At 41.9% G+C, this 18,042-nt stretch overlaps 1 protein-coding gene across 1 annotated transcript in view; it reads left to right on the plus strand.

Moving 5' to 3' along the window:
• The window catches only part of COL6A3 (collagen type VI alpha 3 chain), a 170,408-nt gene that overhangs the window by 55,026 nt on the left and 97,340 nt on the right, over positions 1-18,042 (plus strand). The window contains exons 3-5 of the mRNA XM_073553278.1: positions 1,038-1,637; positions 3,819-4,421; positions 12,011-12,604. Of these exons, the coding sequence (XP_073409379.1) occupies positions 1,038-1,637; positions 3,819-4,421; positions 12,011-12,604 (1,797 nt within the window). The remainder of the gene's footprint in view (positions 1-1,037; positions 1,638-3,818; positions 4,422-12,010; positions 12,605-18,042) is intronic.

Genomic DNA, 18,042 nt, shown 5'->3' on the forward strand with positions numbered 1-18,042 from the left:
TGTGGAGCAGGGTTGCAACTGTAGGAGGAAAGAGTGGAGCATTGCTGCAGACCGCAGGCTGGAATGAGGGGGTGTTGAGTGCTGCTGCGAGGGCTCTGCTGACATTTTGTGAAATGCCAGAGCTCCCGCAGTTCCATAGTTTCCTATGCGTGGACTCCAGGAAAATGGCTGCCGGGGCGGCGCATGCACAGATGAAGATCTTGGCACCATGATCTCGGGAGATGAGATCTCAGTGAGATCTTGGTGCCGAGATCTCCATCTGCACATGCACTGCCCCGGCAGCCATTTTCCTGGAGTCTACCGCATAGGAAACCATGGAACTGTGGGGGGGGTGCTCTGGCCTTTCACAAAATGTTGGCAAAGCCCCCGCAGCAGCACCAGACACCTGCAGCAGCACCGGACACCCACAGCGGCGCTCCGCACATCCGAACACCCCCCTCATCCCAGCCTGCGGCAACGTTCCACTCTTGCCTCCTCCAGCAGCGACCCTGGGACCCCACTTCACAGCCACCACCCCCGGTAAGCAATAAGACGCATGGATTATAAGAAGCACCACCATTTTATTAAAATAAAGTTTTTCCCTATTTTGGGTGCGTTTTATAATCCGGAGCGTCTTATAATCCGCAAAATACGGTATACACCATATATATTTATTTATATGCCCAATCTCGGTAAGTTTCCATTTTGGCAAATCACCCATATATGATCATATAAAAAATTAGAAATTCAGCAATTTATGTAAATGGTACAATGGTGTTGTTAAGATACCCATGAGAGGGGTCCAAAAGTTATGATACATCAGGTGAATATCCCTTGCTTCCATTGCATCATGTTTCTTAGTGCTGTTTCAAAGAAACATGTGTGTACACGATACTTCTGCATGTTACCACTTCACTTAAATTAACACTGTCACATTTTGCATTTCTTTTTCTTCTATCATCTTTCTATTTTTTTGTTTTTTTGTTTTTCTTTTGCATTTTCCACCTTTTGTCATCTAACAACTCATACAATTACCACTGTGCCATCAATAATACCAGACTCGGCTGATTTGGTTTTCCTCATTGATGGCTCAAACAATGTTGGACACTCGGGATTCAACAGCATTCGTGACTTCTTGGTGAATTATGTGGAAAGGCGGTTGGAGGTTGGAAGGAGCCGGATCCAAGTGGGAGTGGTACAATTTAGTGATGATGTCAAAATAGAATTCACTCTGGATGAGCATACTAGCAAACGTGAACTCATTAGTGCCATGAAGAGCCTACAGTTTGCTGGTGGAGAAGAGTCAAATCTGGGGGCTGCTGTCGAATATGTGGTGGAGCAGTTGTTTAGCTCTGCTGGTGGCAGCCGAAGGGAAGAAGGAGTTCCACAGTCACTGGTGGTGATCACTGGTGGTCCAGCAAGTGATGAGTTGAGAGATGCCGCCAATGCTTTGAAACTTAACAGTATCATCACCTTTTGCATTGGCGTGGCAAGGGCAGACACCAACGAATTGCAACAGATTGCAACTGATGACAGCTTTGTATTTACTACATCCCAGTTCCAGGCTATAGGTCAAATGGAGGCTCAAATTGTACCTTACATTGCTGGGGTGGCTCAAAGGACCATAGTCTTACAGCCCCCAACTATTATAACCGAAGGTATGTAGGACGTATGGTTGAATTTTGGTAGATTCTAATTGAGTCTTAGAATAAAGAAAAAACAATATCATAAGATGTGAGACTATTAGATAAAATATATCTATGAAAAAACAGTGTAAAGTTTTTACAAGTAAACAATATTAAAATTTTCTATAAATTTGTAGCACAGAGGAGAAAAGATCGTAAAGAGGAACAAATTTATATTAGAGCCAAAATCCTTGCTTTATTAGTCTGAACTATTCAAATATAAAATGGTATGTCCAAAGCTGATGTTTTTGGCAGACCTATTGGAAATCCTATAAATTTCTAATTGGCTGAACCAAAAAAGTGCAATTATTCAGTAAATGAACGTGTCCTATGGCCTATTCCAAGGGGGGCAGGGTCATGGATGCACATTCACTCTCCATTAAAATATCGGAGAAATACCCTCCCATCCAACTTCCTTCAGATCTTCTGTTGGACTGTTATGGAAAGTGATTACTTTTTTTGCTTCCCCTGAGAATGGGAAATTTCACCTGCCCATTCTTGAGATCCGAAAATGACCCTTCGTCTACAATGTTTACGATGTGGATAAACATGTGCTAAGTGTATGATGTGCAATAGGTTGATTGAAAAATAGGTTGTACAAATTGAACAAACCTCTAAAATTTTTCCATCCAAATCAGCCATGATGCTGGACCATAGAAGAAACAGCACCATATACTGTATAGGGGAAATATCTTACCCTGATATAATGATAGGAGTTATAAAGTTGCTCCTATTTATGACACTGTACAACGAATTATGGTCCCTTGTACTTTTGTGCTAATTAGAGATAAGCAAATTTTTTTGAGTGGAAATCGATTCTCTTCAAATTGTATAAAAATCTGTTTTCCGAATTCGATTCTCTTCAAATTGTATAAAAATCTGTTTTCCACCTAACATGGATTTTTTGCAATTCACTTTCCACAAAATCTACAAAATAGAGGCCAGCTGCGACTTTCATTTTGCTGAACAATAAAGGGCTAGTCAAACGGTTGAAAAAAAAAAGAATACTCACTTTATCACTCACCTGTTCCACCGACTCTGTGGCCCTCTGTCTGGTTCTCAGTGCTATGACGTGCAAGCGCAGTTACTTCAAAAGCTTAGTGGACCGGTAGCCATGCCCCAGGGTAACGGTTGCCAAAGAGAATACATGTGATAGGGGAAGGGAAAAAGAAGAGGCACCGAGGACCATACGGTGGGCTAACTTTGGCACAAATCGAATTTCCCTGTAAAATACAGACAATTTGGCAAATTTGAAAGGAGATACATTTTTGCCTACATACATATTTTTACTTGCAAACTTTTTACATCTAGGCTTGTTCTTATAAAACAATGTAGATCATACAGTAGATAATCCACAGGATAGATGTTAATGACTGTTGGCTTAGCATGGAAACTAGAGATGAGCGATTCTGACGAGATTCGAACCTGCTGTTTTGTGCCAATTTTACCGGAAAATTCGATTTACAGCAAATTTCTACTCTGCAAACTGAATGTCCCTTATGTTTTGAGGTATGGAGAGACCCTAGGGCATAATAGCCATAAAATGTTGAAAAAAACCCACAACTGATACCTCATCGCTGTCCCCCGTACGGTCCTCTATTTACCGCGGTGCGTTGCATCTTTATGTTAGGCCAGGACTCACGTCAAAAGGTCACTGCGTGCACCGTCACATGACAGCATTGCAGTAACTTTAGAACGAGCATGTACAGAGACATCCCAGGTGTGTTCACAGCCGGGAGTTCCAGTCTACAGAGTGTGACTAGGTAGGTCACCATTTTGCTGAATTTGCACAGAACGAATTGCAAAAAAAAGTGGATTCTGGAGAACTCAGATTTTTGTAAAACTTGATTCAAATTCAATTCCCCTTGAAAAATTCATCCAACGCTAATGGAAACCATATGGGATTCTTCTTATCTCCCATAGTATAACCTAAATATTTCTGCTTGTAAAAGGAGTTATTCCAAAAATAGTAACTCGCTAAATAAATGGTAGTCACTGATATATTAGTGAACATTGAATCTATATTTTTTTTGTATTTCTTTACAATTGTAATGGCATATATTTTATATTTATAAAGAACAACTCTACAATTTATATTAAGAGTAATGTCCTTTGGTTGTTGTAATTTTCACCCGCTTCTTTTTTTCTTTCCAGTTACGGAAGTCAACAAGAGGGATATAGTGTTCCTGATTGATAGTTCCAGTGATTTGGGAGGGCCAAGCTATTCTGCAATCCGTGAATTCATTGTAAAACTAGTTAACAGGTTGGAAATTGGTCTTGATCTTATTAGAGTGGGATTGGCCCAGTATGGCAGAGATGTGAAGCCTGAATTCTACCTGAACACTTTTGGTGCTAAGAAAGATGTCATTGCTCATTTGAAAAAAATGAGGATTTTGAACACCACCCCTCTAAATACCGGTGCTGCTTTGAGCAATGTCCAGAGAAATTTCTTTACTGCATCTGCAGGAAGTCGAGTGGATGAAGGAATCCCCCAGCTCCTAGTTGTCATCACTGGTGGGAGATCAAGAGATGACATTAGTCAGGCATCACAGAACCTTAAAAGAGCAGGAATACTGACGTTCTCAATAGGGGCCAAGAACGCGGAGGACAGTGAGCTCCAAGATATCGCCTTTGACTCCACTTTGGTTTTCAAACCAGCAGAATTCAAGCAGGTTCCTCTACAATCTTTACTGCCCCAGGTGCTTGCCCCTTTGAGAACCCTTACAGGAGTTGTGGTTACTGAAGGACCAACTGAAGGTAAGAATTCACAGAAATAATGTCATGGATTTGTTTTAGTACTTTTTATTGGATGTTCAATACTTAATTATTGTGCTCGCTAATTTTCTCATGTTTTTGCTTTAAGACTAGTAAACATCGGTAGTGCTAACTATGTGCAACCAATTTTACATTAAACTACCTTTAATTGTAATATTCAGTATCAACTGAAAGGGGAAGTCCAGTCAAAATAAGATATCAGAGGGGCATTTTTACTTATTGTTCCCTTTTAAAGTGAATGTTCATCTTTTAACACTACATTATGGGGGAGAATAATTACAGAAAAAGCATAAGACAAAAAAAATAGCTTTGTTTCCTATGGCAAGTAGTGCAGCGTTCATTTTTCCAGAGTATATGGAAGCTGAATTCTGCTTGATGTCTATTGGTAAAAAGCTATTTTTGCTGTTACTCTGTTTTTGATAAATGAGACTCCATATTGTTTTAGGTGTAACATTCTGTGCTTCTAATTTTCAGAATATATTAATAGAGGGTTTGAAAATCTGTATGTGACGGACTCAGCTCCTGCTGAGCCCATTTTTTGAGTGGACCCTCTGGGTCATGGCACCCACCCACCGAGGGCGAGCTTACCTTGTGAGAATCCACCCCCTATACAGGGAGTGTCAGGGGCAAGACCAAGGGGGTGAGCCACCACGACTGCTGGGACCAGACGGCCGGCTCAGGGGACACTAGACGAGTGTCTGACGACAAGGACGAGCAGGAAGCAAGACGAGACAAGACGTAGGTGCAAGGTAACTTCATTAGGATAACTCAGGATCACATACAGTGTAAACAAGCAAAACATGCAAGGTGCGCGCGTGGGCACGCCAAGGTCCATAGCATGGTACGTCCCAGGTGGCACGCCTAGGTACGGGTAATGGCACGATGGCATCAGACTTCGAACTGCTGGCAACGATCGACATCATCAAGGCATCAGGCTGCGGACATCAGCTCCGGACGTCAGGCCGCAGTCATCCAGCTCATGATCTCTGGCAGCGATCGGCAGGTTCCGGGCATCCGGCAGGCAAACCAGGTTCCAGGCAAGGAGGCACGACAGATATCCGGGCATGGTGCGTGATAGCGAACACGCCGAGGTCCAAGGCTAGGTGCAAGGCAAGGTGCGTGTGTAGGGGACACGCCAGGGTTCAAGGCTAGGTGCGTGTGTAGGGGACACGCCAGGGTTCAAGGCTAGGTGCGCGTGTGTGGAGACACGCCAAGGTACGAGACAGAGTGCGTGTGTAGAGACACGCCAAGGCACAAGGTACGAGACAGAGTGCGTGTGTAGAGACACGCCAAGGCACAAGGTATGAGACAGAGTGCGTGTGTAGAGACACGCCAAGGCACAAGGTACGAGGTACGAGACAGAGTGCGTGTGTAGAGACACGCCAAGGCACAAGGTACGAGACAGAGTCCTGGGTGTGCAAAGGGCACGCCAGGGTCAGGCGAGGCAGAGTCCTGCGCGTGCAGAGAGGCACGCCAGGAACAGGGTTCAAGGACCAGGCAAGACAGGAATCAGAGCAGAGCAAAGTTAACAAAGAGTTGTGCAAGAGTAGCACGAAAAGGCACAGTGCGAGAACCAGCGTGAGTGCAAGGGAGCATGAAGACCACGGCTGGGAGTGCCGGCAGGTGGTACTGACGATGGCAGTTGCAGGCGGGCACGACTAGAGGCGGCACCGCCGCGGGGCCACGCAGCCAGACCACTATAGCACTGGATGGGGCACGGCTGAGGCACACAGGCGAGCACGGCTAGAGGCGGCACGGCTGAGGCACACCAGGCAGGCACAGACGACCAGGCACGTGCAAGGAGGCACGGAGCCACAAGGCAGGGCTAGGCAAAGACACAGGACAGAGACACGTACAGACAGTACGGCAAAGCCTAGTGCGAAAAGTGCAAGGGTGCACGAAACATCAGGGACAATACAAAGAACAAGGCAGAGACCTGCGCATGCAAAGAGCATGCCAGGGACAGGGACAGTCTAGCAGCGGAGCGTAGGCCGAAGCCCAGAGACCTTGGGACTAGACAGAGCGAGGCCTGCACGTGTAGAGACACTCCAGGGACAGGGTACACAGGCGAGGCAGAGTCCTGCGTGTGCAGAGAGGCACGCCAGAGACAGGCGAGGCAGAGTCCTGCGCGTGCAGAGAGGCACGCCAGAGACAGGCGAGGCAGAGTCCTGCGCGTGCAGAGAGGCACGCCAGGGACAGAGACACGGAACAGAAGCAGACAAGGACTACAAGGCAAAGCAGAGCAGGGACAGAACATGGCACAAAGGACAACACAAGACATGGCACAAGACAAGAGACGGAATACGAGCACGGAGCGTGTGCAGAGATGCACGACAGAGCAGAGTGCAAGGGCACAGAATAGAGGGAGCGCCCCACAGACCAAGCAGCCATGCAGGGACACCACACAATACTCAGGCCCTGAGCAAAGGAAGGGGCAGCCTGATATAGGGCATAGCACCTCCTCTTCCAGGTCAGGACCAGGGGAGCACTTCCAGGTTCAGATCCACAGGATAACAGAGCACAGTCACATGATCAGAGTTCCAGACATGACGAGACGACTGCAGATCCAGTGCTGAAACCTAGACAGGTCACATGATCAGAGTTCCAGACATGACGAGATGATTACCGAACCAGACAGTGCAGGATCTTTAGGAAACGTCACATGATCAGCGTTCCAGACATGACGAGATGATTGCAGAACCAGACAGTGCAGGATCCAGGCAGGGACACATGATCAGGGACTCTAGACAAGACGAGAAGATCACAGAAGGCAGAGCAGAAACGCAGGCATCCTGCAGCTCAGACATGAGGTGAGTGTGCACACTGCTCTAGCGAACATGCAGGACAGCAGACAAGATATGCACATGCACATCGCTCCAGGAGTTCTTGAGACAAAACAGACATGGCAGACATGACAAACATGGCGGACATGACGGTGTATCTCTAATACAGGTAAATTATAAGGGCTCATTCAGACATCCTTGCAAATTGGGCTCTCCTGACCTGAGCATGTCATCTTCATAGAAATATATGAAGCTGCCATGCTTCGATCCCAAGACCTGTGGCTTGTCCAAGCTTTGTGGTCCAAGATTGGACCGATTTGCATTGATGTCCAGCAGTTGCCACTCGGAGGACCTTAAAAAGCTTGCTGCTTCTCGTTTTATTGTTGGGTTTAATGAGTTTGTCCATCCAGAAAAAAATGTGTTTAAATGCTAATTTATACAATTTAGTCATATACTTTTATTATTATATCAACCGTGGCGTTACAATTTTACAGTTCATTCAGCACAAAAAAAAACTTTCCCCCCATTAGTACATAACAATGGATGCAGTTGAACCAACTCCCTTCTCTGTCACAGTTGATGCAGAGCCAGAGCAATGGATGTGGCTTAGCTACTGAACCAAGCTTGACAGCCCGAGAAGTATATTACTAAGCATGTAAATGTAGAATGCCAAAGGAAGAAGGAAAAACAAATTGACTGCTGTACTGCTGGTAAATAAATATTCCAAAAGTGTGGTATGGCAAATCTTGCAGTTTAATAATCTACGTGTTTCGAGGTTGCAATGACTTTCTCAGGAGATCCACAATGCTACTGGCATTGTGGATCTCCTGGGGAAGAGGTCCATACAACTTCAAAATGTGTAAAGAATTAAACTGCAAGATTTACCATATCACACTTTTGGAATATTTATTTGGTATACTTTTGGTATACTGTGTTGGAATTCTTTTGACTTGCAGCAGCTGGACATTCTTATGAGCCATTTTCTCACAACCAAACAGGTTGAGTGAATATCGCAACACTAACACCATGTGTATTGGGTTAACGCCCTATAGTGCACTCTTTGTTATCCCACAGCCTATTTTAAGTATTTAAATAAGCATTTTAAACACATTAAACAAGTTTTTGTCTTAATCTGGAAGGACTCTCTTTAGTTTGTATGAAGTAAGCTTCTGGGTCTCCCCACAGTGGGCTGTAGGCTTCCAAAATGTTATCATTTAACTATTTGACTTTCCATGAAATTTGGAGATTAATTGCAGAATAATTGAGCTAAAATTCGACAAAGATGCATTATAAAATAAATCATCACACAATTTGCACAATTTGTTGGCGTTAATTAGTTGGACTGATTTGACGACCTGATGTTTCTGAACACCCAGCTGTTTTGGCTACTTATACTGTGTACTCTATTCCCACTTTTAACAAAGGGATCTGTTTTCCCAAGGAAAATTATATTTGCTTTTGTGTTTCTTTTTAGCAAAATATATGCCGATATTCAGAGAATATGTGAGATGACTGAAATGGATAGACTGGAATAGTCAGTACACACTGTTTGTCCATCTATTTCGTTAGGAGCGATAAGGTTTTTTTCACAGAGCCGTATCCAGCTTCCATGTGAACTGACCATATACAGTGGGACAAAAAAGTATTTAGTCAGTCAGCAATAGTGCAAGTTCCACCACTTAAAAAGATGAGAGGCGTCTGTAATTTACATCATAGGTAGACCTCAACTATGGGATACAAACTGAGAAAAAAAAATCCAGAAAATCACATTGTCTGTTTTTTTTTCATTTTATTTGCATATTATGGTGGAAAATAAGTATTTGGTCAGAAACAAAATTTCATCTCAATACTTTGTGATATATCCTTTGTTGGCAATGACAGTGGTCAAACGTTTTCTGTAAGTCTTCACAAGGTTGCCACACACTGTTGTTGGTATGTTGGCCCATTCCTCCATGCAGATCTCCTCTAGAGCAGTGATGTTTTTGGCTTTTCGCTTGGTAACGCGGACTTTCAACTCCCTCCAAAGGTTTTCTATAGGGTTGAGATCTGGAGACTGGCTAGGCCACTCCAGGACCTTGAAATGCTTCTTACGAAGCCACTCCTTCATTGCCCTGGCGGTGTGCTTTGGATCATTGTCATGTTGAAAGACCCAGCCACGTTTCATCTTCAATGCCCTTGCTGATGGAAGGAGGTTTGCACTCAAAATCTCACGATACATGGCCCCATTCATTCTTTCATGTACCCGGATCAGTCGTCCTGGCCCCTTTGCAGAGAAACAGCCCCAAAGCATGATGTTTCCACCACCATGCTTTACAGTAGGTATGGTGTTTGATGGATGCAACTCAGTATTCTTTTTCCTCCAAACACGACAAGTTGTGTTTCTACCAAACAGTTCCAGTTTGGTTTCATCAGACCATAGGACATTCTCCCAAAACTCCTCTGGATCATCCAAATGCTCTCTAGCAAACTTCAGACGGGCCCGGACATGTACAGGCTTAAGCAGTGGGACACGTCTGGCACTGCAGGATCTGAGTCCATGGTGGCGTAGTGTGTTACTTATGGTAGGCCTTGTTACATTGGTCCCAGCTCTCTGCAGTTCATTCACTAGGTCCCCCCGCGTGGTTCTGGGATTTTTGCTCACCGTTCTTGTGATCATTCTGACCCCACAGGGTGGGATTTTGCGTGGAGCACCAGATCGAGGGAGATTATCAGTGGTCTTGTATGTCTTCCATTTTCTAATTATTGCTTCCACAGTTGATTTCTTCACTCCAAGCTGGTTGGCTATTGCAGATTCAGTCTTCCCAGCCTGGTGCAGGGCTACAATTTTGTTTCTGGTGTCCTTTGACAGCTCTTTGGTCTTCACCATAGTGCCATAGTGGAGTTTGGAGTCAGACTGTTTGAGGGTGTGTACAGGTGTCTTTTTATACTGATAACAAGTTTAAACAGGGGCCATTACTACAGGTAATGAGTGGAGGAAAGAGGAGACTCTTAAAGAAGAAGTTACAGGTCTGTGAGAGCCAGAAATCTTGATTGCTTGTTTCTGACCAAATACTTATTTTCCACCATAATATGCAAATAAAATGAAAAAAAAACAGACAATGTGATTTTCTGGATTTTTTTTTCTCAGTTTGTCTCCCATAGTTGAGGTCTATCTATGACGTAAATTATAGACGCCTCTCATCTTTTTAAGTGGTGGAACTTGCACTATTGCTTACTGACTAAATACTTTTTTGCCCCACTGTATTGACAAAAATTGAGTCAGACCCTATCATGGGAAATCAGAAAATCCATAAATAAAAACTTTCGGAGAGGTTTTCCTGATTTCCTCTTGCAGCTGTATTAAAACTGTTATATCCATGCACTACTACCAATATCATGTAGCAGGGGACAAAATTACCATCATCAGGGTTGATTAAGAGACCCTTGGTAAGTATTTTTATAAACCAACCATCTACATAGCCGTGTTACGGATCTGTGCTGTATGGCTCTGTAACATGGTGCCCTATATTGTGCCTCAATGTGACAGAAAATGACAAAAAAAGTCTTACATAGATAACTCCCTTAATTTAAAGACATTTTTATCTTTTGGGAAAACTGCTCTTTAAAGAATAATCGTGGTTTTCATTTTTATATCGTAAATCAATAGTACACATGAAGATAGAAAATGTTGTAATATATCTTATCAGAGAAATCTACTTCTGTCTCTTCTTGGACTGACATTTATTCTCAATTCACAGGTAAAATCTGTATTCAATCAAGACTGTTACATCACTGAGATAGGAGATGACAGTTGGTGCTCAACACATTCTATGGAGAGAAGGGAGGAGCTAGAGGCAAAGACCCTCCCTGCCCTTCCCATTCCCATCTACATAGAATCTTATTAGCACCAACTGCCATCTCCTATCTCAATAATGTAACAATCTGTCTTCACTGAATACTGATTTTACCTGTGAATTGAGAATGAATGATCAGTCCAAGAAGATCTCAATAATGTAACAATCTGTCTTCACTGAATACTGATTTTACCTGTGAATTGAGAATGAATGATCAGTCCAAGAAGAGACAGAAGCAGATTTCTCTGATAAGATATATTACAAAGTTTCTTATTTTTATGAAATAAAAAATAAAACAACAGTTATTCTTTAAGTATTGAGAAACATGTCCACTGCTGGGTTGTCACATAATGGAATTATACCCTGTGAGAAGACAAGAAAACAAACTTGAAACATGCAGCATTAAACCTTCCTACCTGACACTACTCCTCCACTCTTTCCTTCCACTTTCATTTTTTTCACTAGCCTTTTTTTTGTTCTGTTCTTATTTCTCTTGACTTCTTCCATCTACTGAAACGTTTAAATGTAATTTAATTTGATTTTTAGTATATACGGTACACGGTTATGATGATATTTATTTCCATTATTCCCTCCATCTAATGTGTGGCATCAAGTTGTTGCCACATTGTGATGCTCTGCATATTACGAGAAGACAACATAGTAAATAAAGAAGTATATATAAGCTCTATGTAATGACCAGTATCACACAACATATTGCTAATAGTTATGCTAAGTATATGATATACTATACAGTTGTAGATGGAAGCATAATTAGAAACTAACTACGCTCAGTTGTTCTCTCTCTGTCTCCTCTTCCTTTTGCTTGGCCTGTAAGCATTATTAAGAGTTATGTGTCTACATCATGTAAACACATGCGTTTCATATTCAATCTTGCCTTGCTGATTTTGCTGTGATGTCATGTTTATTGTTTTCTGTATCCTCTAACCAACCACAGTGCTTAACCAAAGAGATATCGTCTTCCTTTTGGATGGTTCGGTCAACGTTGGAAGTTCCAACTTTCCATTAGTAAGAGACTTTCTCGTGAATGTGATTAACAACCTTGGTGTCAGCAGTGAAGGCACTAGAGTTGGCCTGGCCCAGTTTAGTGACACCCCAAGAACTGAATTCTATTTAAGCACGCTGACCTCAAAGCCTGACCTTATTGAGCGTTTGGGTCAGCTAAGAATCAAGGGGGGTAATCTTCTGAACATTGGTTCTGCAATTCAATTTGTTCTCCGCAACCATTTCACCAGAAGTGCGGGCAGCAGAATAGAGGACAAAATACCGCAGCTTCTCGTGGTCCTGGCGGCTGGAAAATCCACAGACAATATTCAGTCTGCTGCTGTTGACCTCACGAGATCAGGGGTTTTGACTTTTTGTATCGGGGTTGGAAATGCTGATAAGGAAGAGTTGGAAACAATTGCTTTTAATCCAAGCTTGGTTTATGAGATGGACGATTTCGAGGCCTTGCCTGGCTTCAGCCAGCAGCTAATAACCCCTATTACCACCTACGTTAGGGGAGAAGTTACAGAAGTGACAGTGACCACAGGTAATTTCCCATATTTTGACCTTTTATTCACTCAGTTGATTGAACATGAGACTCATTCTGTTACATTCTTTGGTTCTGTTCACATCTGCCCTTGTCAAGTTCTGTTCTGTTTAAGTAATAGAAAATCAAAACTGATGGAAATCTGGATCCATCGTGTGATGGACTCCAAGGTCTTCTGAATGACTCCCTATGACTTATAGAGGGGTTCTTTGGGTTCTGTCATGGAGTCTGGTACATTGTCAAAAAGTACAAAAAAAAAATGGTGAATTTTTAAATGATGTTGCCAACGCAGATGTCAACATAGCCTTATACATGTAATATTTATTTGTTTTCATTTCCAATGTCGACAATATTAAACTTAATATTTATAATTTAATTACTTTATTGCTTTTGATGTTTAACAATTCCCATTTAAATGTGAAAATGAAGATTTAACATTTATAGAAATTATATGCATACATTACGCCATAGAACAGTCAACACACAACCCTTCATAATTAATATATACTTTTTTATTGCATAGACAACTTCATTCATTACTGCCAATTACTTCAAATCATTTTGCTTTACTTATGTAAATTGGTCAAAATTAATTTTGCTTTTTTCTTATACAAAGATCAAAATCTTCATTATAATTCTAGAGTGGTAAATGAACCAACTCTGTCTGTCTAGAGCTGCCATTAAAGGGAGCTGAGGCTCCATCTCAGATCTGTGTTGGGGTGGACAAAGCAAAAAAAAAGGGTCAATTCACCACTTGACAGACATCCATGACACCTAAAGCGCCTCTTTAACGTATAATGTGGTCAGTCTTCCATTTTACAAGTTGGGATGAATAGTGCAGTATACAGCTCTATTCCTCACATCAAGCTGGTGGACACCACAAGGAGACCCATTATAAGCCAATGGAGTCCTTGATGTGCCATTGATGTCCATCATGTGATGGATTTGTCACTCATTTTTGGTCATTTGTTCCTAGAAAGGAAAAGACAATATACATGTCAACTAAGACTTGCACATTGAATTATCTTCTGATATTGAGCAAATTTCTAAACTTCACCTAATGGCAGCTACAAGCAGCTTCGGTTGTGCATACCAATCCAAGGCCATTCAGAAGATTTAGGGTTAGATTAGAAAAACAGACTTCCATCTTTTATACAAATATGGTATATTGTGGAATGTATGTTTTGCTTTAGTGTTTAGTGTTTGCTTAGTGCATTTCAATGGATTCTTCAACAACATACAAAACAATTATCATCATCATACTTCATTTCACATAAAGAAAAATACTTAAAGGGAACCTGTTGGCAGGTTTTTGCTATGCTATCTGGAAGCACCATAATGTGTGAACAGTGTCCCTGATTACAGGGATGTGTCACTTACCGGGCTGTGTTTTGCTGTTTCAATAAAATCAGTGTTTTATCTGTGGGAGATTGTCACTAAAGGACAACAGGCCTCGTGCCTCCTTTTCCAACCACGCCCCCAGCACTGATTGGCTGATTTCTGTCAATATACAGTGGGGAAAAAAAGTATTTAGTCAGTCAGCAATAGTGCAAGTTCCACCACTTAAAAAGATGAGAGGCGTCTGTAATTTACATCATAGGTAGACCTCAACTATGGGAGACAAACTGAGAAAAAAAATCCAGAAAATCACATTGTCTGTTTTTTTTTCATTTTATTTGCATATTATGGTGGAAAATAAGTATTTGGTCAGAAACAAAATTTCATCTCAATACTTTGTGATATATCCTTTGTTGGCAATGACAGAGGTCAAACGTTTTCTTTAAGTCTTCACAAGGTTGCCACACACTGTTGTTGGTATGTTGGCCCATTCCTCCATGCAGATCTCCTCTAGAGCAGTGATGTTTTTGGCTTTTCGCTTGGCAACACGGACTTTCAACTCCCTCCAAAGGTTTTCTATAGGGTTGAGATCTGGAGACTGGCTAGGCCACTCCAGGACCTTGAAATGCTTCTTACGAAGCCACTCCTTCGTTGCCCTGGTGGTGTGCTTTGGATCATTGTCATGTTGAAAGACCCAGCCACGTTTCATCTTCAATGCCCTTGCTGATGGAAGGAGGTTTGCACTCAAAATCTCACGATACATGGCCCCATTCATTCTTTCATGTACCCGGATCAGTCGTCCTGGCCCCTTTGCAGAGAAACAGCCCCAAAGCATGATGTTTCCACCACCATGCTTTACAGTAGGTATGGTGTTTGATGGATGCAACTCAGTATTCTTTTTCCTCCAAACACGACAAGTTGTGTTTCTACCAAACAGTTCCAGTTTGGTTTCATCAGACCATAGGACATTCTCCCAAAACTCCTCTGGATCATCCAAATGCTCTCTAGCAAACTTCAGACGGGCCCGGACATGTACAGGCTTAAGCAGTGGGACACGTCTGGCACTGCAGGATCTGAGTCCATGGTGGCGTAGTGTGTTACTTATGGTAGGCCTTGTTACATTGGTCCCAGCTCTCTGCAGTTCATTCACTAGGTCCCCCCGCGTGGTTCTGGGATTTTTGCTCACCGTTCTTGTGATCATTCTGACCCCACGGGGTGGGATTTTGCGTGGAGCACCAGATCGAGGGAGATTATCAGTGGTCTTGTATGTCTTCCATTTTCTAATTATTGCTCCCACAGTTGATTTCTTCACTCCAAGCTGGTTGGCTATTGCAGATTCAGTCTTCCCAGCCTGGTGCAGGGCTACAATTTTGTTTCTGGTGTCCTTTGACAGCTCTTTGGTCTTCACCATAGTGGAGTTTGGAGTCAGACTGTTTGAGGGTGTGCACAGGTGTCTTTTTATACTGATAACAAGTTTAAACAGGTGCCATTACTACAGGTAATGAGTGGAGGAAAGAGGAGACTCTTAAAGAAGAAGTTACAGGTCTGTGAGAGCCAGAAATCTTGATTGCTTGTTTCTGACCAAATACTTATTTTCCACCATAATATTCAAATAAAATGAAAAAAAAAACAGACAATGTGATTTTCTGGATTTTTTTTTCTCAGTTTGTCTCCCATAGTTGAGGTCTACCTATGATGTAAATTACAGACGCCTCTCATCTTTTTAAGTGGTGGAACTTGCACTATTGCTGACTGACTAAATACTTTTTTTCCCCACTGTAAATTGTCCACATAAATCAGCCAATCAGTGATGTGGGCGGAATTATACACAGCTTAACATCTGTGTTCTACTAGATCTGCAGCAGAGAAAACTGTGATTTAATCACAAATCCTGCAACCAGTAAACTAAGTGATACATCACTGGAATCAGTCAAATTACATAACAAAACCTGCTGACAGATTCCCTTTAATGATGGACATCTGATTAGTTCTCAAAAACATTTCCTAATGTCTTCTTTTTAATCAGCTTAAAGAGGTTGTCCACGTGCGTACTTCCAGCCGGCGGATGATCGGTGGTGGTGTCGGGTATCGGACCCTGGGCAATCAGACATTGATGATCTATCCCAAGGATAGGTCATCAATAAAAAAGTAGCGGACAACCTCTTTATCAAACTATATCACGATATGATACAACTTGCAATAAAGTGGTCTCATAGCCAAATATTATGTGATCCATTTCTTTCATCATTTTCCGAGAATATTCAGAGTTTCCTTTCATAATTTATTTACTGTGTATTTCTAATAATTTAATTACATATTTCATTATATAATGTGTGCATATTGTGTATATTTCGCAATGTGTTAAGGTGCTGAGATGAAATTCGGTAGGATTTTGGTGTAAGTTGTTGAATGTGAAGAATATAAACTAGATGAGATAAAGTCTCTATTATTAATATGCTAATATTAGCAGTCACCAAACAGTTCTGTGACGATGTAAAGTGACAATATTGATAATAATGTTCTGTATAATAGTATATTTTATTACTTATGATAAACATTTCAATTCCGCAAAACCTCTTTAGTAAAATAAAGGGGGCATCCTGTCCTCCATGAATTGATTTAATTCTTATCCATTCTATAGAGGAGGTTCGCACCAGCTGTTTTATAATGTTTGGAATAAAGAAAGAGAGCACACCATATTTTATTGGTTTAAACTTACAGCAAAACAGCATTTTAGCAATAAATAATGCATAAATTATACTATTGAGATACGCTGTGCACAGCAACTAGCAATTTAACATAAGGCCTTAAGTTACTGAGTCACAAAAGTAGAAAGTGTCAGATGGAACCAATTAATGTATAGTAATCCATAAGAAACTATAAGTATGCAAATAGTGTATTAACATCAAGGAAAGGTAAACTATAAAGATATGTAAAACTTATCTTTTAATAATATCATTAAAATAAATTATCTAGAGTTGAGGGACAATTGATATCGACCAAACTAGACATACTTTACTTATAAAGTGCAAGTGCTCAAATTAGCCAGTGCTCAAAATAAAGGTCTCACCCATATGTCTTGATGAGATGCATCTCTCCAAGGTAACATGTGGACAGGAGTCACAATGAACCGGAGCCTGGCACTAGATCACCCTGTCGTGCCCTATGTATAACTCCTGCCTTGATAAAGGCAGTACCCAAGTGTGGCATTGTCGGAAAAAGTACCCCAAGAAAGGTGAGACTCCCTAGGTGTTTACTCCTCAGTATTGAGGATTTTTCATGCAGGGTTCTGCAATACTGTGAATACCTGATTTTTGTCTCCTGCCACTGCAGGAACCCTTCCTTTCTTTTGTCTCCCCACCCCCTGATTTTGTTGCGTACTCCTCTGAAGAATGCTCAATAATGAAGAGGAAATACGCAGGGAGGGTCATCTTTCTTAGGGTACTTTTTCAGGTAGTGTCACACTTGGGTACTGCCCTTGTCAGGGCAGGAGCTATAAATGGGGAACGACAGGGTTATCTAGTGCCAGGTTTAAGTTCAGTGTTGCTCCTGTCCACATGTTACCTTGGAAAGGTACATCTCATTAAGACATATGTGTTAATTTGAAGATGTTGATTTCTTGGGGGGGAGGGTTACCGTATCAGCTTTCGCTATTCCTTGCCCCCTCCACATCCATTCTGCGTCTTGGTCTCCAATTCTTGAATGTGCATTTGGATGTTGGGGTTGGCTTAATGGTAGAGTATCCAGGCATCATGCACAAGAAACATCCTGGAAGTGCAGCTTTGAGGGAGGTTTTGGCATTTGGGAGATTTGCCAACTCTTCCAGGAATCTTGGAGCCTCCTGGACATTCCCTCAGAGTTGGCAAGTATACATAATGAAATTCATTTCAGACAGTCATTCTTCACAGGTGGTGGTATATTGCAATTTTAATGTGTAGACAATAGATAAAATATATGTAGCCATCTAATGTAGCCGCAATGACCTGTTGTCTTCCATGGTACATCTCTTCTTCTGTTCTTCCCTTTCTTTGCTTTGTCCTAATATTCAGTGAATATGGAGGATGAAAGGTGTCCAACCCTGAAGCAAACCTCTCTTCTGT

Source organism: Dendrobates tinctorius, unplaced genomic scaffold (genome assembly GCF_039654945.1).
Source record: "Dendrobates tinctorius isolate UK_male_01 unplaced genomic scaffold, ASM3965494v1 ptg000199l, whole genome shotgun sequence".
Lineage (NCBI taxonomy): Eukaryota > Metazoa > Chordata > Amphibia > Anura > Dendrobatidae > Dendrobates > Dendrobates tinctorius.